We start from the raw sequence: 19099 nt of genomic DNA, 5'->3' as shown, positions 1-19099 counted from the left end.
TTAAGATTGGCTCAAAAAGTGTAGGCCTTTTTATAATCAGTCCGCCTGGAAACAAAGTGGTGTTTAAAAGGTAGCAGTTGATGTAATGAGGATAAGTTAAACACTGGATTTGCCAATCTTCTGAAGATATTCAGCGTTTTATTCAAGTACCACCTAATCACGACCAATGTTCACTCAAATATTGTTTTAGCATTCGGTAAATATACATTTTTAAGCACAGTCTTTAGGATTTTGAACAACACGGACAATGCCATATTTGATAAATATCAATATTCCTATTGTTTACACAATCAGCAAGAGTGTGTTTCTAAAAACACTCCGTAGGGTTGGGCAATAGGATGATGTAATCGGATATAGACGATATCTTACAAATATCCTGATGCCGATTGCGACACTCACTGACAGACGATGATCGACAGCATCAGGAAATGGCAAAACCACAGATCTGGGAAGTCACATATATTAAACAATATATTAAACAGTAGCCCAAGGTGTGAAATTAGCACCAGCCACCACCAAATGTGACGAGGCTGAATTCAGTTCGCAAGCTTCTCGTCCAAATACAGGTATTCCATGCTCATATAAGTTTGCTAATCTAACTGCAACAGGCAGGCGACCTGTAAAATGTCTCGGAGTGACAGATGACAAGAAATGCTGTTAGACACAGACACGTGCTTGAAGAAACAAACTTTATAATATTTTTAAGAACAAACAAAAGAAAAGCTGCCAATGCCCGTGTCTGATTCGCTGTTTGTTCAAAAGCATGCAGCGTGAGCCTGTCTCGTGGAACAGGGGCATGTTAAGAGTCTTTTTTTTTTTTTTTTTTTCCTCTGTTTAATTCATTTGAAAACTGTTTGCAAGAATAATGTCATCTATGAGAATGCTGAAAATGATCTCCGATCATCTCAAGAGGTGCTGTGAGTTTAGTTTTCTTTATGTCCACAGAGCAGTTCGCTATTACACATTGTGAATGCAACTCTGCAGGTTCAGTAATATATACACAGGTATCTTTGGATTTGGGGAGCTGGTTATATATAAGATTTTTTTATTACTTCGTTATTTTAATAGTTTTTTTTTGTTTTGTTTTGTTTAAAGTGCATATTGAATTTAGAAATGTCTGAAATGTTGTTTAAGTTTTTTGTGTTTTAATAAATGAATAAAATTCTCAAGAGGGTTGAATTTTTGATTGACTTCAAATAGGCTTCAGTACTGAAGTACCAAGCAAATATACATGAGCCTAATGTGAACTGTAAACATAATTAGAACATGTAACATCAACATGCTTCATCTCCTTTAGAAAATACGAATAAAGGTCATTCACAATTGTCTTTTGTCTCCATGACGTTAACCTCTGCATAAAAAAAAAATGTTTTTTTTTTTTTTTTTTTTTAAAAACACATTCCCTCTCCCTCTACTTTCTTTTTGATAGGGAGAGGCAGAGCTTAGCCTGCCTTTTTAACTAGCTGTCAGTGCAGTCATGGCTGAAATCCACAGTGACTCCTCGCCGAACGAACCCATGGTCGTAAGAAGGCTAGAAGTTTCACATGTGCCAAAAAAGTTGTAGCAACGATGCCTCGTCAGCAAAGTCATCTACCCCGAAAAAGTGTAAAACACAAAAGTATGACGGTAGCTATCTTCAGTTTGGCTTTACGGTGGCTGGGACTCTATAGCTCTTGCTTTCTGCCCTCGTTATGGTTGACTGTGATGAGTGAACATCCTCAGTTGCCGTAAAATTACTCCTTCCATTCGCCTCAACATATCTGTGTGAGGCCGGGTTTTCAAAATTGACAGCCTTGAAAACAAAGTACCGAAATCGCCTCCAGGTGGAGGATGATATCAGGCTTACGCTATCCAACATTGAACCGCGTATTGTGCTTCTTTGTAAAAAGAGCAAGCGCACGTGTCCCACTGATTAATTTCACAATGTCATGGCTAATGAGACCAGGTTCTTAAAGCAACTCTTTTCATTCCTTTTCCTCTTTCAATCGACTTGTTTTAGAGTATGTAAAATAGTACAGCACATGTTATTACAACCTACTTTAAGTTATCTTGTTCAAAGTAGGCTATATTGTTCAGAAACATTAACATTACAATTCGCCCAGCCCTAACACACATACAGTGCATCCGGAAAGTATTCACAGCGCTTCACTTTTTCCACATTTTGTTATGTTACAGCCTTATTCCAAAATGGATTAAATTCATTATTTTCCTCAAAATTCTACAAACAATACCCCATAACGACAACGTGAAAGAAGTTTGTTTGAAATATTTGCAAAAAATCACATGTACATAAGTATTCACAGCCTTTGCCATGACACTCAAAATTGAGCTCAGGTGCATCCTGTTTCCATTGATCATCCTTGAGATGTTTCTACAACTTGATTGGAGTCCACCTGTGGTAAATTCAGTTGATTGGACATGATTTGGAAAGGCACACATCTGTCTATATAAGGTCCCACAGTTAACAGTGCATGTCAGAGCACAAACCAAGCCATGAAGTCCAAGGAATTGTCTGTAGACCTCCAAGACAGGATTGTATCGAGGCACAGATCTGGGGAAGGGTACAGAAAAATGTCTGCAGCATTGAAGGTCCCAGTGAGCACAGTGGCCTCCATCATCCATAAATGGAAGAAGTTTGGAACCACCAGGACTCTTCCTAGAGCTGGCCGCCTGGCCACACTGAGCGATCGGGGGAGAAGGGCCTTAGTCAGGGAGGTGACCAAGAACCTGATGGCCACTCTGACAGAGCTCCAGCATTTCTCTGTGGAGAGAAGAAAACCTTCCAGAAGAACAACCATCTCTGCAGCACTCCACCAATCAGGCCTGTATGGTAGAGTGGCCAGACAGAAGCCACTCCTCAGTAAAAGACACATGACAGCCCACCTGGAGTTTGCCAAAAGGTACCTGAAGGACTCTCAGACCATGAGAAACAAAGATTGAACTCTTTGGCCTGAATGGCAACCGTCATGTCTGGAGGAAAACAGGCACCACTCATCACCTTGCCAATACCATCCCTACAGTAAAGCATGGTGGTGGCAGCATCATGTTGTGGGGATGTTTTTCAGCGGTAGGAACTGGGAGACTAGTCAGGATCGAGGGAAAGATGAATGCAGCAATGTACAGAGACATCCTTGATGAAAACCTGCTCCAGAGCGCTCTGGACCTCAGACTGGGGCGAAGGTTCATCTTCCAACAGGACAACAACCTTAAGCACATAGCCAAGATAACAAAGGAGTGGCTCCGGGACAACTCTGTGAATGTCCTTGAGTGGCCCAGCAAGAGCCCAGACTTGAACCCAATTGAACATCTCTGGAGAGATCTGAAAATGGCTGTGCACCGACGCTCCCCATCCAACCTGATGGAGCTTGAAAGGTCCTGCAAAGAATAATGGGAGAAACTGCCCAAAAATAGGTGTGCCAAGCTTGTAGCATCATACTCAAAAAGACTTGAGGCTGTAATTGGTGCCAAAGGTGCTTCAACAAAGTATTGAGCAAAGGCTGTGAATACTTATGTACAAGTGATTTTCTTTTCGTTTATTTTTAATAAATTTGCAAAGATTTCAAACAAACTACTTTCACGTTGTCATTATGGGGTATTGTTTGTAGAATTTTGAGGAAAATAATGAATTTAATCCATTTTGGAATAAGGCTGTAACATAACAAAATGTGGAAAAAGTGAAGCGCTGTGAATACTTTCCGGATGCACTGTACAATAGTAACATTTAGAAGTTTTGCAATCCAGTTCAAACAAACTAATATAACCTAATATTTATTTAGTAATTTGGAGCCTCAGCATTGCTAGACCTTGCTTTTCATTCGGATTCTGTGACACAGCAGCAATGTTTGTCACAGAGCACTGCCTTGCGCACAGCTTTCAGACGTGCGCTAAATTTCTCTGTCCCTCATCCGACCAATCTTCCAGTAGAATCACAAACAGAATACAGCCAAATACAACTCAGAGCTCAATTAACAACCTCTGAGCTCACGGTAGGTTTGTCTTTAATAGTTTATAAGTTATTGTTAATAATCAATTCCCTTATGTAAAAAAATAATAATGGGATTTTTACTTCGGGAACAAATCTGTTGTGCTCTATACAACCTAGTCTTTTTGCCGTGGTCAAAGGCTATTCAAACTATTCTTTACCCAGTTCGATACTGGTTAGGAATTCAAGAATCAAATTAGTCATTTGTGATCTCTCCACCAAACTAAACTTCATGGTATGTCTAAGACCAAAATCCCTAGACAAAAACATCTGTGGAGATCCCGCTAGTCTGATTCTACTTGATTTCCACAAGGCAGTGCAGCAGGAGGGTTTTAGTACGGCATGGCAAGCCTGAGTCCACCCACACATTCTGGATGACAACATGGGAAATCCTCCATCTTTGAACTGCTGCATCATCAATGTTCCTCATGCCTGGGTTTCATAATATTCACTGTTCTCCAATCACATGGCTAGCCTGCTACAGGGGACGATGAAGGAAAGGTTTGAAAGGCTGCATAGGGAAAATGCTGTATAAAACCGGGGTCATTCACACACATTCACAGTTTATAGCATTAAAGCACATCAAAAGATGACAGATATAATTCATAAAAATAATAGTATTAGATCACAATTCATCTGAATGGCATCACATACTTATAAAAGGTCAACCATCGTGAATCTAAGGCCTTTTACCCGAGAGCCAGTCTATTCATATTATCCACCCCTCACCCCAAGAAATAAAGACAGCCATGTATAATTTACCACACGATCATATAGCAGGCTGAGACATGACAACTTTTATTATTAATGCTGGCTTGGTTAACATGCAGTGTACTTTTTTACATCCTTTTCCCCATTTCCTCCACCTCTCTCTTTCTCAGTATCTTTGGAAAAGCAGCTGACATGATCTTAAACCAAATAACTTGTAAATAAAGTCAGAAAGATCAATTTTTTGACTTTATTTGGTTTCATTGCATGCACTTGCTCTTTGTAAATATAACTGTCAAAGCAATATTCAAATATTGTTTTACTGTCATGCCATCGAAGCTTTGTTGACTCTTAAAATGAGAGACCAGCACATAATCTGATCACATCAACAGGCCTCCTGATAGCTAAATAAATGGAATTATCTGGAAAGAGTGAAACAAAAGAGTAGCGAGTGGGGGAGGGTTATAAACACTAACTCATTTGGTGGATAAACATGAGCTGTAGAGCAGAGAGAGAGAGAGAGAGAGAGAGAGAGAGAGAGAGAGAGAAAGTGAGAGAGAGAGAAAGATTGTGCTCTACTCAAATATACTCACTAATCCATTTGAGGCATGAAAGGGTAAATCAGAAGGAATGGAGGGAAGGAAAGAGGAGGGGGGAGCAGAGTGGAAGGGGGGAGAGAGTGAATGTGAGAAAATGAGTAATAGACAGAATATGACGTGAGAGAGAGGGGGAAAAATGCAGCAAGCCGTGAGCATTGCAGCCATGTAACACACCTATAAATAACTAAAATTACAGGCTGCCAGCATTGCAGAGACTTAAATCTTTCTTCTCGCTCTGACATTCATGACCATATCCACATATAATGAAACTCACACATTCTAAAAAGAAACACACACCCACACACCGCTGCCATGCAATGCCTGATGCACACATGTGGCACATGTTGATGTCCCACTGCGCCTTTTCGTGACAGAGAGTGAATGAAAAGGGAAGGAAAGCAGGCAGAGAGAGGAATGAGGGTCACAGCTACCTAACATAGCATAGTGCTCCCCGTTAGCACGCTAGTGAGAGCAGAAGAAATGGAGAGAAGCAGTTAGCACAAGATGGCGGCGACTGTGTAGCCTGCCGCATGAGCCTGTAGCTTTTCAGTTCCTGCCTGCCCCCTCCCCCACCTCCACCCCTCCTCCTCTCTACACCCGCCCACCCCCCCTGCACACACACACACACACACACACACACTCACTCACTCACCCGTCCTCTTGGCCTCTTCACTGTAGACATTTTTTTTTATTTTCTTCTTTCCCCCCTCTTCCCTCTCTCCAACCGCCAACAAAAGCCTTGCCCTTTCGCCGTTTCTCTCTCTCTCTCTCTCTCTCTCTCTCTTTCCCTCTCTCCCTCCCTCCCCCGGCAGGTCCGTGGCTGAAGGAGCCTTGTTCACCTCCTCCTCCTCCCCTGGCCGGGCTGCATGGAGCCGCGCTTCACGGAAAACGAGGGAATGAGGAAGAGACAGATAAAGCAGCCACACTCATAAGGGATCCTCTCATTCTGCTGCTCTCAGCTTGGCTACGTCTATTCTTTTCCCTCTCTCTTTCTCATTGATTCCCTCCGACCGACCGGCCGTCTGTCCGAGAACAACTGTGCTCACTCTTCTGATTTTCTCGTCCTCTCTCTTGCACACGCTCGCATACACCGACAGACTTCTTGTTCCTCTTCCTCCTTTCACATCCCAGACGAAGGTAGGATTGCTAACCCTGCTTTGTAAAACAAAAGGTTTTTGTACTGGCTCAGTTGGACGTTCTGTAGCTTGTTTTCCTTATTTCCACTTGGTTTTTCCCCCTTCCTTTTCCCTCGTTCCCCTCCCCTCGCTCAGGCTGGGGTGTGTGTGGCGAGCGGGAGACACAGGCGAACAGCGAGAAATGAAAGCACAAAGCAGCAAAACGCATCAGCATGAATATTAGAGATGTCGTTAAAATCCAGACTCGTTTTTCTCTCTCTCTCTCTCTCTCTCTCTCTCACTCTTTAGCTCATTGTAAAGCAGGAGGTCCAGCAGAGGGTGCTAGCTGTTATTACATTAACTTACACAACTTAACCCCAAAAATACTGAATTTCTTTTCATGCTAAATCCAAACAGACACTAAATGCACAACAGTAATCATGAAGACAATTATTATAACTCACATACACATAGCTTTACACAAATCAAAATAAGTAAAAAAAACAAAAAAAAAACAAGTGATTTAAAAATGTGTCATAATCATGTCAACCAGCTCCCCCCCAAATTCCCACCACACAAACAGTAGTAAAGCACACAAGAGAAGGCAGGTGGCGTGAGTGCTTCTGTATTGACTGTGCTCACAGAAAGTGACAGACACTCAAGGAGAAATGAGGCAGTGCCACCACTTTCACAAAGTGAGACACGTTGGCCATGTATAGCTTCCCACGTGCACGGCCCCAAACCACCTGTGGCCAAAAGCAGCAAAAAATGAAAGCAAAACCATGCAAATTGAAAATTCAGGGTTGGTTCTTTGTAAGGAAAAACACACAGATACACACACACAAATACAAACCTCAAACAAAACATCTATAAACAGATATACAACCAAGTTTCTATCAACCCTGGCAGTCGTCTGAAATCATGCACACTGACACGCACAGAAGTGGGTCAGCTTAGTTTAAGAATTTTACGGAGTAGCAGAGAGATAATCTGTGGCAAGGCCAGGCCTTGAGACTGGAGTAAGAGCAACTTCTACAAGGTTAAGACAAGATTAAGACAAGACTCTACCAAGAAACCAGAAACCTTTGAAACTATGTGCTCCCTAGGTGACATATAGTTGTCTCTGTTTGTGCATGTGTGTGTTTATTTTATGGCAGTATATTAAGTACAGAAGTGGCAGAGTGTGTGTGAGGGTGAGAGAGTGAGAGAGAGAGAGAGAGAGAGAGAGAGAGATAACATGGCCCTGAAGTTTGGACTAATGGGAACAACTCAAACTCAGACCTTGATAAACATCCAAGAACATATATCAAAATGTATGTAAAAGACTGCCATTATGAAGTCAGTCAACCAATATGGCAGCAGACCTATATCACTCGAGAGAGAGAGAGAGAGAGAGAGAGAAATAAAAAAAACTTTTAATATGCCGTTGAGTTATTAAGAGGATGTGGTCATTGCAAAATGTTATTTCTACATTTCTAGAACCTTAACAGTTTTTGACACAGTTGCTTATTAGGGAAAATTATTTTTCTTTTTTTTTTTTTTTGTGCAAACTGTATTTGCATGTGCACATGCAGTAAAGAGCAAATAATATGGGGGAAAAAAATGAAAAATAACAGAAAAAGAAAAAAACTGAGAGCCAGAGAAAGAGAAATAAAGAGTGTGCTTGTAAGAGCCCGAGGAAAGAAAGAAAAAGGCACATGGAGGTCACATGGCACAAATCACCTCTGTCCCATGGCAACCAAACAGTTAATATGTTAATAAGATGAGAGAGCGCTATTACTTCAGTTCTCCATCTGTGCAGCATATAGGGACTTTCACATATAAGGGAGAATGTTTACCATCAGGCCAACCTGGAAGAAACATTGAAATATATAATAATGTTTTTTTTCCTACAAAGTTCAATCTTCAAACACATTAACATGTATCTCCTTTAAACAAGTTAGGGCCTACAGTATCAATAATCTGCCCAATCCCTTAATTTTACAGTAACTATTCCAGACATCCAAGCAGTAACATAAAGAGTGAAATTTCATCATCTTACTGTAGCCTATATGTCTGAAACAATTCCTTTCAGTGTCTGCAAATAAAGAGAGAATTCACCAGAATGAACCAGAAATACAGCTATACTCTGTTTCTCCAGTGCTGTCACAACTGTTTCAGGCCCTCATGACACTAGCTGATCAGTGGTGCATCACTACCTTTTCTCATATTTTAGGTTAGGGATTTGAAACTAACCCTAAACCCTAAGAATTTAACTTAACTTGCACTGCTATGAACATGGAAATTGTGCGACTTGTTAAAGGGACAGTTCACCCAAAAATGAAAATTCTCTTATCAATTACTCATCCTCATGCCATCCCAGATGTGTATGATTTTTTTATTCTTTCTGCAGAACATAAAGATTTTTAGAGGAATCTCTCAGCTCTGTTGGTCCTCACAATGCAAGTGAATAGTGACGATCCCATAAACGTACATGAAGGAACCCGAGCCATGAATAAAGACAATAATATCATAGAGACTTGAAGGTGGGCTCTTTTGACTTAAGCCGCTAAATCACCTTAGCAACCACTCACAACACCCTAGCATCGTGGAGGCAACTTTAACATGGGCAAGCACCACTCGCATTTTCATCAGAAAATGTAAAAATTGAAATAACAATTTGTTCCCTTTCCTGTGGATAATGAACTTCCTCTTTATATTAGATTTCCTCACTTAAAACACTAAGATTCCTAACTTAAATATTACATTTTAAATATAGTAAGTCCTCTCACTTTCATCTAGAGCTTTTATAACTGTGTAACACTGTAATGATATCCCTGCTCACAACCTAAAATCTGTGTCCTGCTTTGGTGAAAATGAATTATACTGTCGGGACCAGAGAGAGAGCGTTTAGAGTCCATAATTAGGACTAGACCAGCAGACTAATGTGGAGTACAGCAGAAAGAGCTGGAGGGAGGGAGATAGAGGATTAATGAGGGAAGGCCTGATGTGTAGCAATGGTTTCCTGAACCCATTAAACACAGCAGCCAATAAGGACCCACACAGAGCACACCACAAACCCCCTCTATAACACACACAGACAAATCCAACATCAATTAAACAGTGACTCCACTAATAATGTTCACTGTGTGACTTGATGCCCACTTGTACGATAACGCCACCTGTAATCATTTCCCTATGAAAATCTTCAATCAATAAATCCAGTTTCAAACGTAACGCAAACATATTTCAATACGATTATAAACTGCTCACCAATTATAGACATATCAATCAGCCATCACACACGTACAGAACTGTGACTGCTAGCAGCAAAGTGCAGTAACTCCTAATGTATCTAGTTAGATTTGAACTTCTCCATTTTCCCCACAAGTATTTTAACAAATAACCCATATTATGCCCCTCTGAAAGACTCCATCTGAAAGACAAGATGCAACACACAATCCTAGCAACCTTCAACTAAATATACATTCAAGACATACTCAACCTGCAATGTAAATAAAACATATTAAGCTATAAGTACCCTTACATTTAAGGAGGAAGGGTGAACTTTATAAAAAAAAAACTTTCACAGAATGTGCTTAAATACGGTACATAATTATTAAAAGAGAGGATATTTGGAGCAGATGTATACAAAGTTTAATTTCACCTCAGGCCGCATACTTCTTCCCTCTTTCAGTCGTGGCACACACTGAAAAATGTCCTCTCGCAAGATGTGCAGAGTAGCTATAGAAATCACTTCAGTGGTGGTGCGGGAAGCAGATTTCTGAAACGTTGGGTTGCAAGTCGCTATGGATGTTTTCACATGAGTCTTCTTTAAATCTGTGCATGCTTCTAAGTTATTTTCCCGCCGGGTGAGCTTTTTCAAGTGCAGGATAATCCTCAGGCGTGTCAAATCCTGTCTTTCATCGGACCATGTTGATATGTTAATTTTGCTCATCAAAAATATATGCTCTGAGTAAAAGCCTAGAAAATGAACATTTTAGGCAACGAATGTCAATTTTTAAAATGTTTTATTTATTTTTTATTCTTTTTACCCTGCTGATCAAGAAGGCTATTTTCAACGATGTGCCAACTGGTTAAGTTATCTTTTATTCTGTGTGCACATCATGTTTAGAACAATACATATAGTTTATTGTACATTTCTCACAGGCCTAATTTATTCTATCCAAGCTGTATATATATTTGTACATTGTAACTGTTATTGGTTAACGTTCTTTATCAAACAGCTGTAATATTAGATCATAAACTCTGTGCACCTTTTCAGCTTTTTTTTTTTCTCTCGTAGATTTGGCTTACCTGTTAATTATTTTCAACCATGTCCTGACTGTTTTCATATGTTGATTTAATTTATCTTGGTGAATTCTGTTTAGCACATGCTACTGGTTGCTCTATTGGTCCTGCACTATTCATTCAATTGTTTTCAATAAATATGCCTGTATTCATTAACACGGATTCAGTAAATGTGTGTCATGTTCCATATTTAATGTATAATGATCATAATGTAAAGCAAGCACATTTCAGATAAATGCCCCTTTTCAGCAGAATTTTGTGTCAGATTTGGCTGTTGGAATGGATTAAGTATTTTAAATGGATCACATAACCACACCATGTTTCTTGACTGTTTTCTGAGGGTTTCTTACTTTTTAGACTAGTCAACTCCAAAATTTACTTCTAAATGTCAGTGAAATTAGTTATTCCACACATCCCTACAAGCAACAGTACCAAAATGAGTGTCACATTAGTAGTATGCAATAACTGACGTTGGAAATTAATGTACATTTACACCCCAAAGCGGAAAAACTGTGGAGATCGAAGGTTTTTAAGCCTCACCTAACTACCAACTAGACTCAAACTTGTTGCCAGGATTTCCTCAAATTACAGTGGCCAGGATTGGCTGGAATGCAGTGCTCATGTGTGTAGCTAGAAAAAGGTGTGAGTTTGGCTGGAGTTTTGTTTGGGTGACCTAATCTGCCTCTGAGAATTACCATCAACCCCAAAACCCAGCCTATGCCACTGTTCAATGTAGGGTTATCCAATACAAACAAAGAAAAGAATGACAGAGTTTTGACTTGTATTTTAATATCATTATAGTGTAGTAGATCAATCTGTCAGGCAGTATTTGACCAAGCGTTAGCTTCCCCCCGAGTCAGTTTCAAAATGTATCGATAACATTGTCAATGGATGATAATTTTGTGCATGTATCATTTGCTATCATTAAATTGTTTTATAATATACAGTAATACATTATCAGCATTATTGGCCATCAGCCACCCTGCTCTGTACATATCAGCATCAGCACTCAATCAGTCAACCTCAAACTGTAAGCAAATTATGATTTTCATCTGAACAGTCTTAAGCTACACAGGCGGAGATAAACATAGATATTTGCCAGAGGGAAAGAGAGACAGCACACAGCAGGTAGCCTCCACTAGACCTTTACACTTCTTTCATTATTCAGAACAAAAGGGAAAGAGAGAGCTGGCAGGGAAGATTGAACATGCAGACAGACACACGCACGAACATCACTCAAACATGCAAAACACCACTCACAAAAATGCTAATTCCCAAATCAAAGGAGGAACTTGCACAATTCATGTTTCACTCATGCATGTTTCCAAATAAAGGAATAGTTCTGCCCAAAAAATTACAATTCTGTCAATTTAATAACCCTCATAGTATATAGTATATATATGAGCCGTCAGTAGATTTTTAATCGAGATTAATCTCAAGATTTTTTCCATAGTTAATCGCAATTAATCTCAGATTTTAAAAGTGCTGAAATTTGACTATATACACTACCGGTCAAAAGTTTTGAAACACTTACTCATTCTTTATTATAATTTGTTTTATTCACATTTTAGAATAATAGTAAAGTCATCAAAACTATGGAATAACATAAATGGAATTATGGGAATTATGTTGTGTCTAAACAAAATCCAAAATAAATCAAAACTGTGTTATATTTTAGCATCTTCAAAGTAGTCACCCTTTGCCTTGAATTTGCAGACATGTACTCTTGACATTTTCTCAACCAACTTCTTGAGGCATCACCCTGGGATACTTTTTAAACAGTATTGAAGGAGTTCCCATCTATGTTGGGCACTTATTGGCTGCTTTTCTTTATCATTTGGTCCAAGTCATCAATTTCAAAAACTTTTTCTTTTAAATTAAATTTTAGTTTTATAATGAAATAAATTAATATGGTGGCACAATTATATTTTTGTCTACAAAACTAATTTCAAACATTTAAGCATACGCCTTCAGATCAAAAGATTTTTAAAATCATGAGAAACATTTCAGTCAAGTGTTTCAAAACTTTTGACCGGTAGCGTGTGTGTGTGTGTGTGTGTGTGTGTGTGTGTGTATATATATATATATATATATATATATATATATATATATATATATATATATATATATATATATATATACACACACACACACACACACACACACACACACACACACACACACACACACACACAGTACTGTGCAAAAGCTTTCGGCACTTAAGATGCTTCACAAAAACATTTGTCATAAGACGATTATTTATATCTTCAGCTTTAGTGTGTCAATAGGAAAAATATATTTTAGACTCCCAAACATTACTTTTGCAAATAGAAAAGATTAGAATAGAAGTACAGGGCGCTCTGCAAGAGATGGCATTGCCCCCACAAAGCCCCCCACTGAACATCGTGTCAGTCTGGGATTACATGAAGAGACAGAAGCAATTGAGACAGCCTAAATAGATTGAAGAACTTTGGTAAATTCTTCAAGAAGCTTGGTACATCCTATCCGCCAACAACCAAGAAAAACTGTGTCCAGGTGTACCTAGGAGAATTGGGGCTGTTTTGAAGGCAAAGATGGCCACACCAAATATTGATTTAGCTTTCTCTGTTTACTGGATTTTGTATAATGTTAATTGATAAATGAAAACTATTTATGGAATTATTTTTGAAGACATCCTCACTATGCAACATTTTTCACAAGTGCCTAAAACTTCTGCACAGTACTGTGTGTGTGTGTGTGTGTGTGTGTGTGTGTGTGTGTATATATATATATATATATATATATATATATATATATATATATATATATTATTTTATTTATTTTGTTTAACAAAAGGAGAGCTAGATTAGGCAGACTGACAATCTTAGTTGCCACTCACTTTCATTGTAAAAATATGAAATGAAAGTGAACGGTGACTGAGACTGTCAGTCCCTAAAATTCAGCCTAACATTTCCCTTTTGTGTTACACAGAGGAAAGTCAAAGATTTGGAACAACACAAGGGTGAGTAAATGATGACAGAATTTTCATTTGTGGATGATCTATCCCTTTATATGACCAAAAAGAAAGAGGTACCTGAAGAACATATATTTGAAATATATTTTTTTAGATTTTGCCCCTTCATTCAAGGCTACCTTTTATACCATTTAGCCTATTATTCAGCTTTACCATTAAATGATTTAAAAGAGCAACTGAAAGAAACTAAACTCCACTATGTTTTAGAACAGTGAAACATTAACAATGAAACTGTAATTAAAACCTAGAAGGGCAAAATTTCTAATGATTAGTGGAACTATAGTAGGTACTAGGTAGATAAAAACAGTGAACATTATCCCCATCACAGAGGTAATACCACATCGTGCTTTCTAAAGAGAACACAGTTGTGAAATGAGGACTTTTTCTTTCTAAAAAAAAAAACAAAACCTCACAGTCGCTAACAGACATGGAAACTGATGAACTGTCCCAACTCCTACCTGTGGATCTTGTTTACTCACTGACCAATCAGAAACCTGCATTCCAATGGTCAGCTCTAAACCAACTCAGAAAAAAAGTTTAGAAAAACAAACAGCAACCAAAACAAACTACATTATTCAAATACTAATACTTCTCCTGCAAACTGAAAAAGTCAGAGCTTCAGAGAGCTAATATAAGCATTTCCTGATTTAAAAGAGGACCTTGCACACCTGCTAAGCTTCCTGCGTGTCCTGTGTGTGTGTGTGAGGGGTTAAATGTACAGGAATGGCAGCAGATCAGACTGTGTCATCACCCTGAACTCCTGACATTCCTCTAACCCTCCCTCACGTGAGCTGAGAAAATGGCCGGCTAACTCAGACACACACACACAGTTACTGATCCTAAAGTTAGAGCTTGTTAATCTTCAGTAGGCTGAAGTGAACTCAACGTGCACACACCACAAACACACACACACACACATAAAGTGAGTACAATAAAGTAAAAGAGGGCTTGAGATTGAGACCTACTGTGTAGTTTGGCCTGGCAAATTTCCCACATGCTTTTTTCTTATAACTCGACTAAACCCTCCCTCTTCCTTTCCTCCTCTCTCCACTTCCGTTAAACAGTAAAGACCGCCCCCTCTATAGAAATACTACCACATACCCTTCCTGTTTACCTTTAACCTCTTACGTTCCTCCCCAGTCTGGAAGAGTAAGGACTGATAGAGCGTTTGGCCTGCCACTCACAGCATTTGTCCTTATACGATCAGTCATTTGATTTCACAAGGAAGAGCTGACCCTAGATCAGTGCTCAAGGGAGCAACAGAGCTTTCAGACTGGTTGAATGAGAGCACGTGTGTCTGAATGAGTAAGCTGGCAGCAGACAGAGTATGCACAACCTATTGCTTAGGGGTGCAGGATTTAGACGAAAATCATAATTATCATGATTAAATCTCTTGATATTGAAATTGTGATTATTAAATGTCGATGATTAGAAGTTACATAGAATAACTAGTTGTTCAACTTCATGCCATATTCTTTATGTATCCTACTATCCAAAATGAACTGAGAACTTTTGAGCTAAATTACTTCATTGCTTTTATACTTCAGTAAATTAACTTCACGTGCACTCTTGCAAATGCTCTCTTTATAAATAAAGCAGTTCATACTGCACAATAAATCAATTATTTACACTATGTCTATGTCTTGTTGATTATAATGGGAGCATTGTAGCTGTCACAGTCCTCATTTGCAGTGAAATTACAGTTTACATTGCAAATGAGCGGAATGACGTAACGATTCCAAAATAATTAAAACTACAGACTATGCTTTTCAAGTATCAGAGGATGTTTTTTTGGCACTCATTTTCACGTACCACCATTAACAGAGGTGAAATATAAAGAGACTGCACATCAGATTGCTTAAACTTTTGCATTAGGAAAGCCTGCCATTACTGATAGGGCTATAGACAAATTTAAACATCTCTGATTATCCATTGCCATTTCATTGATTAACAGACACGTCTGGGATTGGTTAGAATACTCAACCGCTGCAAAATCACGCTGTTAATACAAAGAACACTTTTATGCAACAGAAGCTGACTTAAATGGAATACTGTTATTGTCAGTTTTCACGATTAGTTTCTCACTTCAGTCTTGATTTCTAGCGCTACATGACGAAAAAAAAAAAAAAAAAACATAATTAGGGCCCAAGCACTGAAAGTGCAGAGAAATTGTAGATGCTAAATTGTGAACAGGAAGGGCCTTATATATTCTGTGTACACTGTGTGATTTTAATGAAAATTCAGCTGTATGTTTGATAATGGGGGCTGATCACATAGATGCGGCTATTATGGGTCACAGTCATAGCGCCACCACCTGGCAGCAGGAAGTGTGGCTCTTACAACAGACTTTGAAATAGCCCTCTTACATTTGGCAGCAGGAAGTATGGCATTTTTAACAGACTTTGAAATAGCCCTCTTATGTTTACATGAATTGCTTCAAAATTCTTTAGAATAAATGTCAAGACACTGCTGATGTAAAATTGTCAAGGGATATTTGAGATCTTAAATATTGTTGCCATAGCAATACATTCATTGTTATTCGTTTCTATATTTTTTTTTTTTTTTTTTTTTGAGGCACTTGGCATGCTTAATTTCATGAAATTTTGCACACACATCAGAGTTAGCCATTAGGGCTGGGCAAAAGTTCACGCATGGACGTGTGGGGGGGCTCTGTAACGCCCCCTTTAAAATGAGCATGTAAGACAGCCTGTGTAGCACACCCATTTTCACCTACAGTCACCAAAATTGGTACATATATAGTTCTCATCAAGCCAGACAACTTTCATAATTATAGTTATTAGCTCCGCCCAACAGGAAGTCAGCCATTTTGGATTTTTTGAATATTGCAGTCTCTGAACTTTTAAATACTCCTCCTAGGGGATTCATGAGACTGTCACCACATTTAGACAATATTATGCCAAGACACTGAACATTGTGAACAGATATTGACATATCGAATGGTGTTGCCATGGCGAGGCATTAAATTAAATGGCAAAAAAATGGGAAACAGGAAGCATCTCATATCTTCTATGTGCAATGTGTGATTTAGATCAAAATTGAGATGTATGTTTAGTCTTGGGGGCTAATCACATGGATATAACTATTTTGGGTCACTATCATAGCGCCACCACCTGGCAGCAGGAAGTGTGGCTCTTACAACAGACTTTGAAATAGTCCTCATACATTTACCCAAATTACTTCAAAATTGTTTAGAATAATGTCAAATGTCAAATGCATGTGTCCACCTTGCACTGTTTTCCGAAAGCCACCGGGTGGAAATGGACCCATGGTACTTGGGCCCATCGTCACTACTTGCAGCTATATTTTTTGATTATTTTCCTTGATTTTGTAATTGTGAAATCAACTAATAGGAATTACATTGAAATACATTTTTATATTGTTTATGTAGACTACATATCCAAAACATGCTGAGAACTGTGTTTCTGAATTATATTATTGCTGTTTTATACACATCAGTATATGAATAAAAATGGTCAACTTCACAGTGGCCCTCTCAGAATCATGTAAAAACAAAACTTATGCAAATTTTGAATAAATTATACAGAGAAAGCAAGCAATGAACATGTCTTACATGGCTCAACTTCTACAAAAAACATGATGTCAAAAGAAAATAGAAGCATCAGAAGACAAGGAAGGCTGTAAATGAAACTTTTCTTGATTACTTAATTCCTAGCACACACAGACACACAGAGCTGAATTATTACGTGAAGGAAAAAGGGTGTGAGCTATACTTGTACATACAGATAGAGGGGACACAAACACGCACATGCACGCACACACACACGCACGCACGCGCGCGCACACACACACACACACACACACACACACAACAGAGGTGACTAGGTGTCAGGTTACAGTGCTGCTTGGAGGCCTGACAGACCAGCCCAGTTATATAAACCTCACAGATGCAGGGTCAGGAAGCTAAAGCAAGTTTGCCACACACAGACGAGCACTCTGACAAAGAGACGGATGCACGCACACACAAGCACACACAGGGAGACTTGTTTTACAGCACATTCACACAACACACGGTAGGAAGCCTACAATCAAGCAATCAAACACACACAAAAACACACCTTACTTCACGCCACATAGCTTATGTAGTGCCAGACATTTCAGACATTTTCATTCAAGCATTAAGGCACCTGCATCTTATTTCCTATCACTCTGTCTCTCTCACACACACACACACACACACACACATAAGCAATGGAGATGAATTTAAAAATATTAAAAATTAAACAAAACTATATATGTGCAACAAATGTATTACATATTTACATTTACATTAATGCATTTGGCAGAAGCTTTTATCCAAAGCGACTTACAGTGCACTTATTACAGGGACAATCCCCCTGGAGCAACCTGTAGTTAAGTGTCTTGCTCAAGGACACAATTGTGGTGGTGTGGGGATTGAACCAGTAACCTTCTGATTACCAGTTATTTGCTTTAGCCCACTACATCACCTCCACTCCATGTTGACTCAACTATTTAACAGGAGGTGCTAATACTGACTTGCTGTAGTATTAGTAGTACTAACCCTTAGTGACATTATTTCTGATTACGAATAACTTAATCAGAAGGTTATTTTCATGCTTTATCCACATTTTTCCTGATCAACCACTGGGTGCCACCATTATGATTCTGTTTGCTGCTGAACTGTTTTGTAGTTCATATCTCCATATGCAGCAATGAAAGAACTAATCGAAACGAGCAATCAAGATGTATAAAAATCATTTTAAAATGTTAGTTGGAGTAAAAGTTACTTCAAGCTGAACTTGTGCAGTTGTTTTGCGTCGTTAAAACTCAAAAAGTAGTTAATGATATGTATTAATATATATAGTTCATATATTAATTTCGATTCTATTTCGATTGATCGTTTAGCCCCACGCAATGCAGTAGAAAGATGTGTTTGCTTTGTGGCACACCTTTTTTTTTTTTTTCTCATCACATTAATTTCATACTGCAAAATCTTAACTTGGACATCATTCTTTTGTAGTGGTGCTGGTAATTCAGTAGTGGTCCAGCGCCGCTGCTGGAAAGTGGTGCAGGAAACACTGGTTTATACTATCAATGTTTAGACCATTATAATGGATGCAATGCACTTGAATGTAGCTCTACTACTTATGAAGTGAAAATATGACAGATAAAAAAAATAGACCATGACAGAAACTTTACAACTCAGTCCGTCAGAGTGGAGGATAAAGATATTGTTCTAGCACAACCTTTGAGCAGCACTTAAATGATTATTTTTATAATACAATTATTAAATCATTGGTATATGTGGAATTCTATTTTCAATGGTTCCAACCTTGTGAATATTTGGCAAGAAATGTGTAAGCAATTTTGACAGTGGCAGTGACAACAGCTT

General features: G+C 38.7%; 1 protein-coding gene across 9 annotated transcripts in view; it reads right to left on the bottom strand.

Annotated features, from left to right (window-relative positions):
• LOC127444027 (chromodomain-helicase-DNA-binding protein 9-like) overlaps positions 1-19099 on the bottom strand; it is a 111416-nt gene that overhangs the window by 53532 nt on the left and 38785 nt on the right. The window contains exon 1 of one of the 9 annotated variants that reach the window (XM_051703226.1): positions 14673-14770. The exons of 5 other annotated variants lie outside the window; for them this stretch is intronic. Coding sequence is in view for 3 of the 4 variants with exons in the window: in XM_051703202.1 (XP_051559162.1) it covers positions 5587-5727 (141 nt within the window). In the remaining variant the exon portion in view is untranslated. Of the gene's footprint in view, positions 1-4347; positions 4396-5586; positions 5746-5941; positions 6671-14672; positions 14771-19099 lie in introns of those variants that run through there. 3 more of the 9 variants (XM_051703218.1, XM_051703202.1, XM_051703210.1) reach the window with 3 other exon arrangements.

This window comes from Myxocyprinus asiaticus, chromosome 1 (assembly GCF_019703515.2).
Source record: "Myxocyprinus asiaticus isolate MX2 ecotype Aquarium Trade chromosome 1, UBuf_Myxa_2, whole genome shotgun sequence".
Lineage (NCBI taxonomy): Eukaryota > Metazoa > Chordata > Actinopteri > Cypriniformes > Catostomidae > Myxocyprinus > Myxocyprinus asiaticus.
This window is presented reverse-complemented; position numbering and strand designations above follow the sequence as displayed.